Genomic DNA, 17,932 nt, shown 5'->3' with positions numbered 1-17,932 from the left:
TTCTTGCGGTGATTATTAACAAAGGATTCTACTTTTGTTGTTAATATTTCTAACAAACGACTAAAAGGGACTACAGTGTTCTGCTAAGATCAATTTTATTTTTTAAATATTTGATGTAAATTTGATAATGAACAAGAAAAAGGAACAACATATAAATATCCCACTTCTGGGCTAAGGACTCTCCTTTTGAGGAGTAGTTCTGGAGCTTATGCCACCACGCTAATCCTATTAATGTCGCTAGATACACATATGGCAGAGTTTCAATAAATATATACCCAATTTTTTTTACCCAAATAAATACAAACGAAGTAATTAAAAGTTTAATGGTTTTCGAACAAAACACAATGAGCTTTAATTTTGATAAAATTATTTAAATTGCTATTTCAGGATACTAAACTTAAAGTGTATGTTTATTTTAAATTTTAATATGACATAGGTGATCCTGAACTTTATATACTCGTTTACGTTTAGTTACATAACTAGATTTGTTATCGATGGTTAGGAGGGCAGGCCCGCCTGTGTGCATTACCACTCACCAGTCATCTACCGCTACAGCAATACTCTGTATCAGAACTTGTTGCTGTTATCTGAGGTTGTATTACTATGTTCCGGTTTAAAAAGTGAGTGAACTAATGTTAACAAGCATTAAGGGCTATAACATCCATAGATCCGTCTAGTTGGCAGCGCATTAATGCTCGGTGTAACACACTTTCAAAGCCACTGTCCATGGGCTACAGGCCAACAGGTGGCCGATTTACTCATCTGCTAAAAAATATATAAATGCTTAAATCATACATCTATGTTACTATGTACATATATTTTAAAAAAAAATTGTACCATAAATAGAATTGAAACAGATCCTCAAGATAATCTATTTTATAAAATCTTTATCACTATTCATAAAACATGTAAAAAAATTGGCATTGGCAACACTAATTATTATCTTTTATCGGATGTAATGGATTTCTGCGGATGTTTTGTAAACATTTACGGGTTTAATCTAGACGGGTATCTTTTATTGATCGGAAACAGGTTTCGTTTGAAAGACATTTTATCTTTATGGGTAAGTTTATTACATTTGCGAAATAAAAAACAAAAAGCCTGCGCTTTGATCGTGTCGGTCCCATTATTTGTACAAAAGTGAGCTTCATGCGAGGCATATCTTTTAATTAAATTAAACCTGCCGAAAAGAAAGAAAAAATCTCTTATGCAGACGCGTTTATTTATTAAACTGACGAAACTGTTTTGTTCCTATCTCTAAGTATTTTTTTATTATTCGAAGTAAAATTTAATTCATACAATTACTGTACAAACAGAATAGGAAAACTAATATAGTCGCAATAAAAATCATCGAACTTTCTTGCTGTTTATCTCTATATTTAATTCAATACTGTATCACCCATATACGAATACTTTTATGAGCCGACTTGGATAAAAAATATTTTGATTTTTATTTAAAAAATAATTATTTACCTACATACATACTATGCATTCTTATTACTTTTTTTTCTACTAATACTATTTCGTCATTGTTTTTACAAACGAATAGTATTAATTAGCATTTTGATAATTAATTTGCGTTATTTTTTTGGGTTTTTTATTAAAAATATTCGTTGTTCAATTTGTGAAACTTTTGCGAACCCGACTGTAAGTAGAAATCTCATTATGTCGTTTCAAACAATATTATCATAGATAAGCAATCTTTCAAGTATTGTGTAATCACAAACGTAACAAACGTCCGGATACTGAACAAGAATTGCGGTTGCTCGATAAAATATTACTTACAGAGTAGAAATGGAGGACGGTATCCTTTTTCGTTCATAATAAAAACTTATCGAAGTGCATTAATGCCATTTTCAGATACCATAACACTTTCCTAAGTTTTTTTCTTGCTGTAACACCAATAAAACTTAACCGATAATTATTATTTAGGGATTATCGACTCTAAATTAATCAAGAAATGGTTCAATTCAGCTCTTGTAACTATTTAACGAGTACGATGGCGCCGATTGTCAGTGCAATGCGCTTGCAGACCAGATTGCAAGCCTTATTTGGCGCCGTCGTATCAATATCTTGCCACTGATACTTACGAGCTTTGATGCATTTGCTTCAAGTATTTAATGAAAGTGATTATATTGTTTTATTTTATCAATGACTTGGCACCTACTTTTTATATACTACATTCTAAATTTGAACACACTTTTGCTAACATGACAATTCTGCTAATTCATAACGACGTAATCGTTCCCGAATCTATTCCTCGCAAGAATTAATCTCACTTGAATCGTAACTGAGAGCCAAGTGAAGAAGAAATGACTAGAGAAATCATACTTTATATTTAAACCGAGATGGTCCAATGGTTATGACACGTGAATCTTAAACTTCGACTGCGGCTACAAACCAAGACAAGCATCACTGAATTTTCATGTACTTAATTTGTGCTTATTCAGCTCGTGCTTGGCGGTCAAAGAATAAAGATTTTCGACTGACTTTAACTTTATGCGCCGATAAATAAATGAAAGTCTGCCGTACATATGTATCCACCAAAATACAAAGCGCCTATGTGTTTTGGTGGAATATACCAATTACACTGGCTCACTCACCGTTCAAACCGTAACGCAACAATACTAAGTATTACTGTTTAGCGATAGAATATCTGATGCGTGGGTGATACCTACCCAGAATATTTTACCGTTATTCAAATTTTGTGGTCAATACGATAATATATTATATAATTCCACATACACTATAATTTACACTCCAGGTCAACTTTTCATATTTGACAATTAAAATTTCTTATCAATTCCTCATTTTATTATTTTAATCCTCTACTAATCAGCCAGTCCTTAAATTATAAAAAAAACTATACTTTATATAACAAATACAATAGACACGTCCGTCTATCAAACCAATTAAACAAAACCACATTCGAATAAACATAATAAATCTTTATAGTATAAATTGATTGCATCAAAAAATCGAAATACATTTAAGTAGACAGGTATTCTTAGCACTTTTTTCATCATGTTACAGGAGAAATGTATGTAAGGAGACATGTAAAGCTACCGCCGTTTCGGAATGTAGATACAATTGCAGAGAACCGGCATGAAACTAAGTATTTACTCGTTTTAAATTGAATTATATAGTGCAACAAGTCACAACAAATAAAATGTATAGGTACTTTAATGATGTTATTAAGCCCCGTAATCATACCTACGCTAGTTATATATGTTTACGCTATATAAACATCACATAATTAGTATTAAAGTACTATGAAAGAAATTACTAATTTGAAATAGTCATTGAATATATTTTTTAATATATATATATTTCAATTTCAACTTCACACGAATCTTGTGTAATTTCCTTAGTTATCACTCGCTTGGGTGCGTTCACGTTCTGCCGTGAGTATGGGTTCCGTACGCATGGCGAGCGTGGGAATAAAAACTTCTGTACTTTTCTAAACATAACTTTAACACCGTTTTACAAACAACCACAGAGATAATACACGCTAATGCGGTTAAAGCTTATGATTGTTGTTGAAATTCTTAGCTGTTGTACACAAATTTTACTACTTATGATGTTATAACTACATGTAAAAAAACCATTGATATTTACGTAAGTCCGTAGTATTCAATAACTTATTCTACGTTTATTTTATTAATTAGAAATTGTATAAACTATTAATCCAATCTATTTTTAGAACAATATATAAATTAATATAAACTCAAATAAAAAATTAAAGTTTAAGCAACTTAAAAAATTAAAATAGATTAAATAAAGATTTCTTTACTCAATACTTTGACACTATTTTACCATTTTATTTACATTAAAAAATTAGATTAAATAAGATCAAATTGTATTAGAATGATCTACAATCGCTAAGTCTTTCGCTTAATGGGATTAAAAATGGACGTAATGAACAAGCTAAAATTATCTCGCAAGAGGTCGTAGGTGTCGGACGCAAGGCCCGTAGGGTGAACATGGTTTTTGTAGGTATTGTGCACGTCAGTAACCTAAACATACATCATTTATGCATATTCGACTTGTGGGAGTAACTGATACAATGACTTGTATTTCAAAACGCTGGTGCCCCGCGATAAATCTATGTAATAAGCAGTTGAATACGGAGTTTACGAATAAGCTTATGTTTTAGTTATTCCTACTTAATCACGTTTTTAAGGTTTTTTTTCGAATGTTACATTTTTAATGTTTCAAAAAACATATATGAAATAACTAGCTTACCATCTGAAATATCAATTTAGAGTGAGTAATAAAAATATTTTAACATTTATTAATTCAATGTCTTGTTGGAAACTTCTCGGCGAAATATAAATACCTAATAAGAAGTATATATACCTACATATCTTAATAAAATATTTCAAAAAATGACCTAGTTTAAGTCCGCTGGCTAGTGCGGTCTACCATCTGCGATTTAATAAAGAGCAGATAAAACAAAGTGATAACAAATGTTTCGATTTGATTGTTAAATTATTTTTACCCTCGGAGGACACAAGCCTTCTCTTTATTAAAAATATATCAAACTGTTATATCGAGGGCAACTCCTGACGCAATGAAATGATATTAAACTGTCTTATAATTCATGAGCCACTGTAATCATCAATATATTTAATTTAAAAATACTATATAATTTTAATAATATTTTTTATAAACTTGAAATTTTCTTAAATTATAAATATTAAATTATCCCTCGTATTGCATAAAGCCTCGACACGCTGCGGTCACCGAACTTATCGCCCCAGGCGTCCTCGCCCGTAACTCCATACTCGTACCCGCACATCCTAACTATCTCGCGCTAAAACACCTCTAACAAAGCCTGGAGCCCTACACACGGTCAGTGCACCAAAGCCGTGGGCCACGGATCACGACTACACAATAAATACCATACAATAACACGTCACTATTGGCTGCCTTGTGAATTGCATAACGAGAGTCAGAACATTATATACGTATATGTTTAAATCATTTACAATCATTCAGTGATTAAAAAAATACTAAATATTAGATTTTATTTTTAATTATTCAGTTTAGTTAAATTTTCAATCGACTCTACATTTGGTATATTATCGGATTCTGTTCTCGCACTTTGTTGATCATGAGCGCGGCCCCACGAGCACTTTGTTGATCATGAGCGCGGCCCCACGAGCACTTTGTTGATCATGAGCGCGGCCCCACGAGCACTTTGTTGATCTATTCTATTTTGTTGATCCTAACCGCTTTTGTAGAACAATTTTTGATCCGATCCAAAAACTCAGTACTCGGCACTCTTTAAATAACTCGGTACAATGTGATAAAAATAAATTTTTTGCGTTAGAAACGTGGCATGAATAGTTGCGTATAGAATCGTCCCTTTCATTCGACATTTAAATTTTACTCTCATCGCGCTCAAAGACTTCACAAATATCACAACATTACTATTTTTTCAGTACGATGCGCGAGTACGGCGGCTGTGCAACGCTGGTGTCGGCGGAGGTGCGCGAGGGCACTTGGAACGCCACGCCGCGGGGCGCGGGGCTCGTCGTCGAGTGGGCAGAGAACCCCGCCGTTAAGCCCGGAGACAGGTGGGTTTGCGCCCTACTGGCTCGTATTACTGACTACGTATATCATGTACACAGGTGTACGTTGATGGCTCACGCCGAGTTTACACGTTAAATCATACGCTACTCGGAAATTAGCATACGTTAATTAAATTAATAAAGTACTTTATAATTGATGAAGTGACAATTTGAGTAATGACTTCAATTAAAAGAATATGAAAAAGCTCATGCTGGCTGCCTGTTTTAAACATAATAACTATTTACTTAGTACATAATGAGATCGTATTTTCATCACGAGATAGAGTGTGTCTATCAGTCACAATCCTTATTCAAAATACAAAAGTATTTATAAATTTTGATATTCTCCTTTAATCTTTTTATAGCATACAAAAACTATTATCAAACTTTTGATGAAATGCCGTTTATTGTACAAGGAACCCGAATTATTTTAGCTCGTTTTAAAAAAGTAACACTGCAAAAATCATTTACTATGTATTTTATACAATTTAAAATCTACTTTAATATTTGAAATAAATTCTCTGCTCTTATACAAATCACTATATCTCATATTGACCCGGTCCTCGTTCTCTGCTAGGAACGTACATACATGTTGTATAGTACTTACGCAGCCCTTCACGTGTAACAAATGTCCAACAACTGCAGCAAGTATATTATTATTCCGTATTCGTTGCATCGAATTTATCGCCCAAGCAGCATTCGATATCATTACCGTACCTGCTATATAAATTTATGAATTAATGACTCAACATCGAGCGATACGAGTCGAGTTTTATTAATCGTTTTCTATAAATATTGATTGCTCCGATTTATACACGTTGAAACACATTGGCGGGGGAGGATTCTTGATTTGTTGTGAGATAGTAACGATAACGTGATAATGACCGTTTGATGGATTGAAGTCATTAAGGTTAAGTTGTTGCGCTTGCAGCTTGTACTTTTAAAGTTGGAATTATGTTTTTACAGAACTTCTTTACATTAGCTTTGTGTTTATTGACATTTTGATTTTGCTTTATTTTTCTAACGTGTTTATCTACTTACACAGATGGAATGCGATTTAAATGAACCCCTTGGTATACAGGATTCTCGAAGTTAACGGCACGTCAATGTTGTGCTGTAGCCAAGAAGAGCTTCGTCGCACCTCGTCGCTGACGACAACTCGTCTCGTTTTGTTGCGCGCGCAGAACACATCGGCTCCGCCTACACATGCCTTTACACAGGTATTTTATAGTTGATTTGTTTTGTTGATATTTTGTATACCTATAAGAGCTTGGTGGTTTTTTTTATAGGTAGGTGGACGCAAAATATTTAGGTCATGATTTCTTAGGTTTCGGGATTGTTACAAATTAAATTAAACAAATATGAACGGATTTATCGCGTATATATATTTTTTATCATTTCATGACATTTCAAACACTTTAATAAAGTAACATCAATTGGGCCAACACAAAAGCCCGGCGGGCTACAGGTTGAGTACAGCTGCCCTAAAGGGATTGAGTACAAAACTTTTTACAAACCAATAAAGTACCTACATCATCAATGCGCCACTAGTTGCAAGCTCCAAAATATTATGCCCCTTGTGACAGCAATTTATAAACCAATGTGGCTTGTTATTGTAAATTGGCCTTTTTCTTTTTAAGGTAGATAGGTGGACAAGCATAAGGGCCACCTGATGGTAAGTTGTGACCAACGCCCATAGACATTGCGATTGTAAGAAATGTTAACCATCGCTTACATCGCCAATGCGCCACTAACCTAACTAAGATGTTATGTCCCTTGTGCCTGTAATTACACTTCGCACCCTTCAAACCGTAACACAACAATACCAAGTACTGCTGTTTTGCGGTACAATATCTGTTGAGTACCAAGACGAGCTTGCACAAAGCCCTATTACCAGCCTTTCAAATAAGCACACAACCATTGTTGGGGCATACACACCAGGCTTTCATCTCCAGAAAGTCAATTCATCCTTCCTATTGCAAGGTGTTGGCTTCTTTAATAAAATTTCTTTCCTTAGCTTAGTTTTGCAAATTAATAAATTAAAATGAAAAAAATCTTTGATTAAGTGGTATTACTCGATAAAAGATTATTTGAGCAGATTTTTACAAAGCTTCCCATGCAGGTTAAATAACTATTCGATTGTTTTTAATTAACTATGTTATCGGTAAACAGTAGACTAATGAGTTTCTTGCCAGTAATTCTATAATCTGAACTTTAAATTTAATTTAATTTTGTAAAACAACTCGCAAGCATACCTATTTTAATTTTTATGCTGTAAAAGGCAATAATGTGCGAGTTACACCTTTGAAGATTTGTGACAACACAATATTCAAGATAAATGAAAGTGACAATCAGACCTGTTCTTGATCACGTTATTCAGAAATTGGAATCGAATACTACGTACAGCATTTATAAGTTTTCTCGCATCAATATAATTAGATAATTTCAACTTCTCGTCATGTTTCGCAGGTGCAGCTTTTTAAAACATTTCTCTCTCATAACTACGCGATATATCATAATCTCATAAATAAATTTATCACTGTTTAACATGCTTTTAATTAGTTTCATAATTATTCCGCTCGACATACTCGTTATAAAATTTACTTGCTTACTTATATTACTTTATAGCTGTTTAAAAACCTTATAGAAATATACACGCACGGGTGCAATAAAACAAGTTTCTTTAAATATATTTAACGTGGTGTGGCAGAAAGAGGCGGCGTCGCTGCGGCTGGAGCTGGGCGCCCTGCGCGCCGCGGCCGAGCTGGCGGAGCGCGCCAAGGAGGGGCTGCGCTCCGACAACACGCGCCTCACACACCGCATCTCCTACCTCGAGGAGCAGGTGGCCGAGCTATTGGACAGGCATCCGCAGGTACAAATTGCGAAAGCGTGTTTTCTATTTACATACAAAGCTTCTGCATGTGTATGTATATGACTGAACTCCTCCTGAACGACTGGACCGATTTTTATGATGTTATTGTGCGTTTTCGGACGGATATCTGGGTGGTTTTGATTGGACTTTGGTAGGTGGAGCTACAATCGGGGAGTTAATAAAAATCTTATTATTCTCCCGCATGAAGTGGAGAAGGGCAGTACCTTACATAATTGAAGACATCGGTGGACATAAACTAAACAAACTAGGCATTTTTATATTTTTTACTTGATTACTTATTCGTGACAAGTCTTTTATTCATTACAATTATAACTTAAATTTTTAAAACGTCAGAGCTTAAGGTACCCTTAGGTTTATAATGACCTAAATTGTTCATTGATGTAACAAATTTAAAATGTTTAAAAATGCGACATAACATGAACTTGTACGACCTACAGCTCTATTTTTTTTAAATATTTATACATAAACAAAAAGTATTTGAATTGAGAGATTATTGTTATAATTGTACTGGAAAAATCTCCTTAAAAAATAAGTTCAAAAATAAAATCTAAATTTGTTGTATCAGTAGCATGATAGACTTTCTAAATAAGATTTGTATCTCTTTCCAGCTCCAAGCAGTGAGCAGTAACGACAGCTGTATTACAGTCAATAAAACAAAGAAGAACGTGACCAACATCAATATTACGACAGAACCGCAGGCTACGACCAAAACAAGTCCCAAGTCTGAGGTGCAGGTATTTCAAAAAGGACCAGACATTACAGCTATCGTGGCGAAGCTCCCCGGGCTGGATGCCGGTGAAGCCAATCTGCCTGTGGTACGACCTAGATCGAACGCCTCGGGTGCATCGTCTAGAATAGCCACGTCTCCAAGAACATCACCAACTCCGAATCGTAGATCACATAGTTCACATAGTTTAGAGCATAGAGCTGGGCGCATGCGCCACTCACTCTCGCACCACTGCATCCACGATTATAGCACTGAAACCGATGCAGCTATTCGGATGATAGAACGAAACCAAAGGCATATGGAGAAGCAACGCGTAAAGACTGACCGATACAGTAACAGTAGATCGAGGGAGGATAATTTTAGATCTGACAGCGATATGGACTTGAGAGATTCTCAATCGAGCGTATGTGACCAAAGACGCACCGATATAAAGAAAGTGGCTGACCGAATCGAGGAAAGCATTAAAAAGACAAACTGGGCCGAGAGGAAGACCTTGTCAATCATAGAGCAATTGAAACGGTCTCAGCGTCTTCGAAAAATGAAGAAAAACGAAAGCGTCGAAAACATCCAAGTAGAATCTGAAAGGAACTATGTCTACAACCGAATAGACGGCAAAGTACTGGAGAACGCGCATAAATCAAGCCGGCGGTCGTCCAAATTACACTCGAGGAGCGCAAAGTCGTCAGAATTCGAGTCCGAGTGCTCAGACTTCCCAAACGGCGACACATACGGTAGCTCGCCGAGGCTGGACTACGGATCCGAGAACCGATCGAGGCTCGGTCACTACGTTCGCAATGACGAGGCTCGAGACGATGCAAAATCGAGGCCAACACCGCCGAGAAAGCCGCTCCGCCTGTCGCTGCACAAGGCGAGAAGCGCGCACTCGTTGGCAAACGGGAGCGAGTCGGAGACCACGAGTCGGCCGCCCTCGGAGGCACAGTCGCTCTGCAAGCGGCCGGTCAAGCGCACGTACGCGGCGGAGCGCTGGGCGCGCGAGCGACTTCGAGACGGCGGCCGCGCCACGCCCAGGCCCGCTCGCAAGCTCGGCGACGGACTCAAGGCTTGTGACACCCCCGCCGCGGACGACCTCTATCCCGACAGGATGCACTCCGTCGGCAAGTGGTGCTAGCTTGGCTCCACCACTGCATTCGTTGCTCTTGTGGCACCGGGGCTTGTTTTATAACTAAATTATAGATTTCCTTTGATCTGTTCGCGTTGTAAGATATGGACAAAGCGTTGTCTTTAACTAAGCAGTACGTTAGTGAGTTGTCCGAGAAGGTTTTATATTCTAACCATATCGTAAGGAGACTACGAAATTCACAATTATCGCTCACCGTCGTTTCGAATGGAGCCCTCAACGCTGAGATGTAACATATTGTATTATTTTCCAGATTATAGAAGGTAACTAATGCCTCGAAATGTAAAATATATATATCCTGTAATAAAAGTAACACAACTAGAGACAAGAGAAGAGCCGTTAGACTTCTATATAAAACCTGACGCTACTATTTTTAAATAGTGTAAATTTTTAATAAAAGCAAATATTTTGTAGTAACCACCATTTGTTAAAAACTTTTGGAGTAACACTGAGAACAAGGACGAGGTGATTAGACTTGATGACTACGAGAAGTGATGATAAACGAGGCTTTACAAACATATGAATACGTATTTTTGGATGTTAACTATACCAATGTTGGATTGTGTAAATATAAGTTAAAACTTGAGCACCCACCGTTAAATACTCACCTGTATTATGTATTTATGAAGAAAATAAAAGATCGATTCGACAACATCAGCATTTTATTAAACAATTCAAAATTAAAATAATATCAGAAATATTTTCAAGCAGCCATGTAAGCATTCACTTAACCTACGACACTTACAAACTTTTTGTTCTAAGATTATGACATATCAATGAACAATAAAATACAACGAAGAAGTTTAGAAGTGTAAGAAGAACAATAGTTTGAATACACGAATGAGCAAGTAAATAGGTTTGAATCATACGTGTCCCTTTATATTGTTATAATAATACTACATGGCTGTTAAAAAATAACAGAGACAATGGTAACGTCTCTAAACAATCCACAGATAATCTTTAAAATTAACCCTACGGTACAGGTAGTTTGAATATTTCATATATAGACAATAAACGCCAACGAAAATTTTATAATAAAACCATATATAATTGCAACAAAACAAATGACATTACTACAAAATATATTTACATCAATCGTTATAAACAAATTTTAACTCTCCATATTCTAATTACTACGATAAAAGTGTAAAATGATCCCTATTGAAATAATGTTACCAGATAGTTGCATCATTTAAATAACAATATGGCAACATTTGGTTGCTATTTTTACACTTGCAAGAAACATCATGCAGCTAATAGATAACAGCATGGCAGTAGAGTTAAGTTCGTGAATTTCGTCTCAGAGTCAAAAGATCTAATGTGCTAGAATTGCCATTTTGATATGATATTTAGAGAGATTTTAAGTGAGCTTAAATTATTTCAGAAATTTTATCTATTTATATTATCCGCTATTAATCCATTTAGTGGAGGATTAGCATTTTATTTAAATACTAGCTATTCCATGCGACTCCATTCCCCTTCAGATCTCGTATTATATAATATATGCATATATCCTTATCTATGTACCACGCCACTATTACGTCAATTTTTAATTATGACCCGTTCAGTGGTTTAGCTGTAAAAAGGCATAAAAACAAACATACAAAGGTTACCTTCGCATTTATAATATTCGATCTGTTAATCCAACATCGTTTGTATACTAATTATGTTTTTTAAGTTTTTATTTCTTATACACATTGTGTTGTTTATATGTTGGTTTAAAAATCATAGACAAACATCACTGCACTTGTAACGAAAATCTACCTGTAGCAAGTATAGCACTTTGTGATATGAGTATTAATTATTATTTAAAAAATAATAACAATAATGAATGGCAACTGTTTGGCACATTAGTCGTTTTGACACATGCCCTTCGATAGTTAGTTTACGTACACGCTATGTATTTATCATCCACGAATGTAAAATGTTGGTCTGCTGATATAAGAAGAACCGGTTGATGCGACGGGGAAAGCCACGGGAGAAGGGTTGCAAGGCGTCCGGATACGGGCAGACAGAATTAGCCTTTTTCAATTGTCCGTACAAATTAGACGGTGTTCAGCCTGTCCGAATTTTAATAGACATTTAACATTTAACCAAAGACTATAGCTAAAATTTAAAATACAAAAGCCTTATTTTACATCTTTTTTTTTTAATTATTACAGTGACAAAAAATAATGAAGGGCGTCCGGCCTTTTTACCCAAATATCCGGCTAAATCTGCTGGTATGTACGGCTATTCGATTTTAAGACCTGGCAACCCTTCACGGTACCCATTGACGCGGATTCTGTTATACATATCTCCAGTTTTTGTAATTCAAACCTGATCAAAGAGTAACAAGCGACCATGAGCATTAAGCTCACAATCAGATTAGAAAATATCTATCTATCTCTATTAGAAACTGGCAGACAATATCTGAAAGACTTGCTATCCTTTTCATCTCGTGCATGAGAGAGAGATAGTAATATACAACAGAATCCGTTGATATTTTAACCACGTGAAGATTCTTCTGCCTATGAAATTTATTATCATAAAGGTTGAAAGCTCCCGTAAGAAAAGTTCGCGGTTGGGAAGGCAGTGTCCCTTCCCCACGGCGAACTCCACTTAGTGGCCACCATGATATATGTTGTCACTCAAGCAAATATTACAATTACAAATGATGAACATTGCACATTATAGGATATTATTAAAATCAATTCACACTACGTTAAATTTTGTTCTTTTACTAATTTATTTAATGTATTCAAGTGAATAACAGTAAAATATGAAACCAACCACGCAGTTGTAGTGTGACATGACCCAAACATCTTTGAAATACAGTCTATTTTTATTTTAATGAAATCTTTTTTAAAGATCTTTTACAAACACCTCGATAACATTTCATTTGCTTATTTTATAATTTAAAGTTGACTTAATTCATGCAATACGAGGCATAGACATTCAACTATCAATAAACTCGCACTGACATCGTGTCGTCTCTTTCCGGCTCGCAGACACCGACGGTACAGACGGGAGAGCGTACTCAGTTCGAGTTTATCAATAAGATACATTATATTATAAATGACTAAGTATTAATCAGTCCTTCTCAGTTTTTCTTTCCTACAAGACTTTATATATGAAAAGCCTCCATCTCCATCGAGCATCCCGATCCAAAGATATTTGAATAATTATATTATTATGACACTCGTAATGTCGGTAAACGTCGAGGCGACTGCGATGCTCCTAAAACTCGAAGCAGCGGCCCAGATTGACGAACCTAGAAGTAAAACAAGTGGAGGGTCAGTCGGTACGCCGGTCGGCTAACATGAGATCAATAAAACGGCGGTACGTACTTCTTGAGCGCGTGCGGCAGCGGCAGCTCGCGCACGGCCTGCTTCATGAGCAGCGACAGGCGCACGCGCCGCGCGTCGCCCCCGCGCGCGATGCGCCGCCGGCGCCGCGCCGCGTGCGCCGTCAGCTCCGCGCACTCCTCCTCCGAGCGCCCGTCTGCACACACGACTCTGCGTCAGCGCGGGCCGCGCCGAGCGGCGGCGGCCGGCGCGCTACTCACCGTGCGGGGAGCCGGCGGCGGGGCTGCCGTAGGACTGCTCGCTCTCGGACTCCGTCTTCGACTTGTGTGACGTCGGGGACGAGCCGCTCGGCGTGGTCTCCCCTATCCCGCTGTCCAGCTTCTGCCTCTTCGCCTTGCTCTTCGTGTCGTCGGTGTCGTCGTCGCTGACCTCTGCGGTGTCCGTCTGGATGTCGTCCCAGTCCATCTGGGACGTGCTGGCTTCCGGCGCCATTTTCGAGCCCAAGTCGATCTCCACCTCGGAGGGTACGCCCGGAGGAGTTGAGCGTTTTGTTTCCTGTGGACGTTATATTTATGATAACATCTGAAATCTAACACGGCAATATTTGGCAACTTGATGCAGTCGAAAGAATACTGAATACTCTTTCAACTTTTAATTACAAATTCAAAAATCAATTGAATGAGAATTTAAAAACAAATTCATTCATTGAATATTAATTAAGGGAGAATTTTTTTTATAGAACACAAGCATGTTTAATTATTAACATAGCAGTTCGACGCTCAAAGCGCACTAACCTTGCTGCAATGGGCGTCATCATCTGTGGATGTCAGAGACTTTCGTTCCGACGAATCTGTCAATTCTTCACTCGTGCTCGTCTTAGCTTCCTTACTCGACGTCGACGGCTCGTCAAACTCGTACCTGTAGGACAACAGCTCCCGACAGCCGGGCGGGAAGCGGGGCTCGTCCGGTCCGTCCCCGGACCTCGGCCTCCGCGGACGCCTAGTCTGGCGTTTGTTGCCGGTCTTGGGGTCCGTCTTGATGACCTTTGACCGGGTGTTCGGTTTATCGTCATCGGAATCGGAGATAGCGTTCCGTTTTTTATCGGAACTATCGTCCGCCGCATTATGATTCTCGGGTTGCGGGTTCGCCGGCTCAGCTTCGTCGCGCGAGGCCCCGTCCTGCTCTTCCGGTTCCGGATCCCGGTCTTCGTCGTCCGAGGAATCCGAGGAGTCCGTCGACGAGTCGTCGACGCGGTCGAAGCGCAACGCGCCAGCCACCCGGTTGTGCCCCATGCTGATGACGAGGCTCAGCAGCGCGTTCATCTCGTTCGCCCCGTTCTCGCCGTCGAGGTCGTGAAGGACGTTCAAGCCCTCTGCGGAGAGAAAGGTCGAGCGTGAGTGGCGAGCGAGGCGAGAGGCGAGAGGCGCGCGGGCCGGCACTGACCGACGGCGCCGCCGGGCTCGATGGGGATGCAGATGCGGCGCGGGCAGGCGGCGGGCGGCGGCGCGCGCGGCGCCTCGCGCAGCTCGGGGTGGCGCCGCAGCACGCCGCGCCGCATGGCGCAGCGGACCACGGCGCGCGACAGCAGCTGCAGCCGCACCGGCGTCTGCTTGTCTGCAACACGCGCACTGTTCTAGCACGGATACACCGGAACGGAGCCGGTACAAGCGGTCGGGGCTCCGTGTGACCTCACCGAGCTTGACGTGCTGCGCGGCCTCCTCCCGGCTCGGCGTCCGCAGCGTGGCGAAGGACACGTTGAGCAGACTGCGCGTCACCCACTTATTCTCGCCGACGCGGCGCACTTGCTGCAGCGTGTCGTTTAGCGGCATCACCAGGACACCGCCCACCTGATCGATTAATTCAATTAATAACATCCTAATGATTATATCACTGTAATTATTGTCATTATCTATAGTAATAAACATTTACAATTAAATTCTAGTAGCGTTGCTAGTAATCCCAGTATTTCATTTTTACAAATAATATTTTGATAAATGTACATGCCATCTCGTCAGGCCGATGAGTTGTCATCAAAATGATCATCTTAATAATAATATTTATTACCAAGCGTGTGAAATCTATTGGACTCCTCATTGATTTCATACAATCACAGCAATCTATAAAAGAATAGAAGCTATTACCTGGGTAGCTGGATTTCTTGTAACTGATGAAACAGCTATAGCCTTTAGTGAGCAAACTCAATCTGAACATTAATATTTTGATGCTATCAACGCCACTTGGGACAACAGCGACAAGATCGTTCAAAAAAATAATAACAGAAATTAATTAATTATAGACTGCAACTTCTTTCTGAGAGCTCAGATCAATAAATTTAGGAAGTGCCTTCATTATCCACACTTTTTTTATACAATTGCTGAAATTTCTTCAACTCTAAACAAAAATAAGACTTGCTACTATGCTAATTCCTTGTTGTAATGAAAATTGTATATAGATTCAATTATGGTGACATATTTTAATAATTGTATATATTTTTTTCCATTATTATTGTCAGTGAACATCGTATTATACCTTTATAAGTCTCTTGAAGTAGTTTTCGTATTCCTCTGGACAGCCAGCACCGCAGTAAACACGGTCGTAACAGGATAACAATGGAGTCAGACAGAGTCCATTACCTGAGGATTAATCATACATTCTGCAAATATAACTTTTCACTGACTTGTGTTCGTATAAAAGATATTTTATGTTTTTACTTAAAACATAAAAAAAAACAATAAAAATAAAATAATACTAAATGTTGTCAGTAGCAAATTGTTCATTTTATGCAAGAAATAATAATAGTTTCTGAAAACAATATTATATTCTCCGATGTTTGAAGTCAATTCATTTTTCATCATCATTCATAGAATAAATAAATTTATTATTTATTTATTATTCATTTATGTACTTTCCTTCCTAGAAGTCTTGAAAAAAATTAATTTTGGATTTTTACTTATGTGATACACAATAGGTCAAAGGGTTTGTTATTGAAAATAAATTACTCACCATGATAAAATTTTGGTTCACAGAAGTCAAAGTCATCCAGAATAGGAGAATTTTCAATAAACTGGCTTATTTTCTTCACAGCATACTCCACCACTGATGGGTGTACCTCCACACCATGGCTGATGCCTGATGTTCCAAGTATCAGGCCAGCCAGGGTACTGAGGTATCCAGTCCCAGAGCCAATGTTCAGGAAGGATAGCCCTGGTTTCAGCTCTAACCCCTCCATCACCTCACTATTGGGTAATGGAATTCACTTAGAAATAGAATTGAAAACATTCCAAGTCTAAGTGGGGGGTTAGTCCCCGAGTGTGATATCTCCCTGGTTCCGAAAAAATTCAACATGGTGATAATTTACTATTGATCGAAGACAATACAGTAGATACAGTTACAGTTCTTACGAGTTTAAAGGATATGTCATAACAATATTTAATATATTTTACCCTTTGGTTCTGTATTTATGGTTCAATAATGATTGAAATTTTAATTTTTAATTAGGAGTCACTTACTTAATAGCCCATAGTAATGGATTCTTATCTGTTATTAAAAATAACAGACAACATTTAAACATCACAAAAACAATGCTGTTTTCAATTTAGCTTAATACTTTAAAAGAAAAGTTAACCTGTCGTTATATTGATTATAAACGCCGATACTAGTGATATAGCGACACATATAATAACAAAACACCAAAATAAAATTGAGAATATTGATTTCATATCTTACCTATAGATACATGGAGAAGACAAGTGTAGAGGCCCATTTCTCCAAGCAAGGTCCTTGTAGGCTTGGTCCCGAGCCTCCGGTGTCATGTAATCAGCTCGATCCAGTGCACGAAAGACCTTCTCTACACGTCTAGTACGGATGTAATTCCCACTCATTAAATTGTCTATCAACTCATTGTTATCACGCCCGGAACTCACGGCACCACCCATTTTATTCGTATTTTTAATGCAATCACCACAAATAAATTAAGCTGCTCAGCTGATGGGATTTGTGACGTCAATTTTGTTTTTCAACATGTCTTGCAAAATACGAACAACCATTAGTAGTGTAGTATGGATAGTTTAAACAAATACTAAATATCTACTCACGAATCACTTTACATAACTTTTTATTAAACTAGAATAAAATTATAATAAATGCAATTATAACGCGATGTGTTTTGTAATTTCAATGTACAGAAATACAAAGAAGAAATCAAAATCAATTGCACTCGTAAAATACAGGCAGAATTAGAAGACCATAGATTATAAACTGGGTTTTGTGATTTATAAAAACAACAGATAATTTAATTTATGTATGTATCAT

General features: G+C 37.8%; 2 protein-coding genes across 3 annotated transcripts in view; one reads left to right on the top strand and one right to left on the bottom strand.

The window, feature by feature from the left end:
• Nucleotides 1–10,987, top strand: part of LOC126769974 (uncharacterized) — a 59,625-nt gene extending 48,638 nt beyond the window's left edge. The window contains exons 8-11 of the mRNA XM_050489046.1: nucleotides 5,448–5,582; nucleotides 6,658–6,796; nucleotides 8,287–8,448; nucleotides 9,078–10,987. Of these exons, the coding sequence (XP_050345003.1) occupies nucleotides 5,448–5,582; nucleotides 6,658–6,796; nucleotides 8,287–8,448; nucleotides 9,078–10,325 (1,684 nt within the window). The 3' untranslated portion in view covers nucleotides 10,326–10,987. The remainder of the gene's footprint in view (nucleotides 1–5,447; nucleotides 5,583–6,657; nucleotides 6,797–8,286; nucleotides 8,449–9,077) is intronic.
• LOC126769990 (dentin sialophosphoprotein-like) lies at nucleotides 10,979–17,850 on the bottom strand. Of its 2 annotated transcripts, none has more exons than XM_050489075.1 (9): nucleotides 17,348–17,850; nucleotides 16,625–16,857; nucleotides 16,151–16,254; nucleotides 15,315–15,468; nucleotides 15,065–15,235; nucleotides 14,416–14,993; nucleotides 13,882–14,176; nucleotides 13,664–13,817; nucleotides 10,979–13,587 (listed from the first exon to the last, which is right to left on the bottom strand). In XM_050489075.1, the coding sequence occupies exons 1-9, from the start codon at nucleotides 17,554–17,556 to the stop codon at nucleotides 13,554–13,556; spliced, it is 1,932 nt and encodes a 643-aa protein (XP_050345032.1). In that variant the 5' UTR covers nucleotides 17,557–17,850; the 3' UTR covers nucleotides 10,979–13,553. The 2 variants fall into 2 exon arrangements, with proteins under 2 accessions (XP_050345032.1, XP_050345033.1); XM_050489076.1 differs by having other exon boundaries at nucleotides 16,625–16,943; nucleotides 17,348–17,487.
• Between the last annotated feature and the right edge of the window lie 82 nt (nucleotides 17,851–17,932).

Source organism: Nymphalis io, chromosome 8 (assembly GCF_905147045.1).
Source record: "Nymphalis io chromosome 8, ilAglIoxx1.1, whole genome shotgun sequence".
Taxonomy (NCBI): Eukaryota; Metazoa; Arthropoda; class Insecta; order Lepidoptera; family Nymphalidae; genus Nymphalis; species Nymphalis io.
The sequence above is the reverse complement of the archived record's forward strand: the minus strand, read 5'-3'. Positions and strand labels throughout refer to the sequence as shown.

Bases quoted from the DNA above. Each gene is read 5' to 3' on its own strand.
- LOC126769990 (XM_050489075.1), bottom strand. From the start codon at position 17,556: ATGGGTGGTGCCGTGAGTTCCGGGCGTGATAACAATGAGTTGATAGAC. The intron at 16,858-17,347 runs GTAAGATATGAA...ATTACCCAATAG, and splicing joins TCTTCTCCATGTATCTATAG to TGAGGTGATGGAGGGGTTAG. The intron at 13,818-13,881 runs GTGAGTAGCGCG...TCGTGTGTGCAG, and splicing joins CGCCGCCGGCTCCCCGCACG to ACGGGCGCTCGGAGGAGGAG.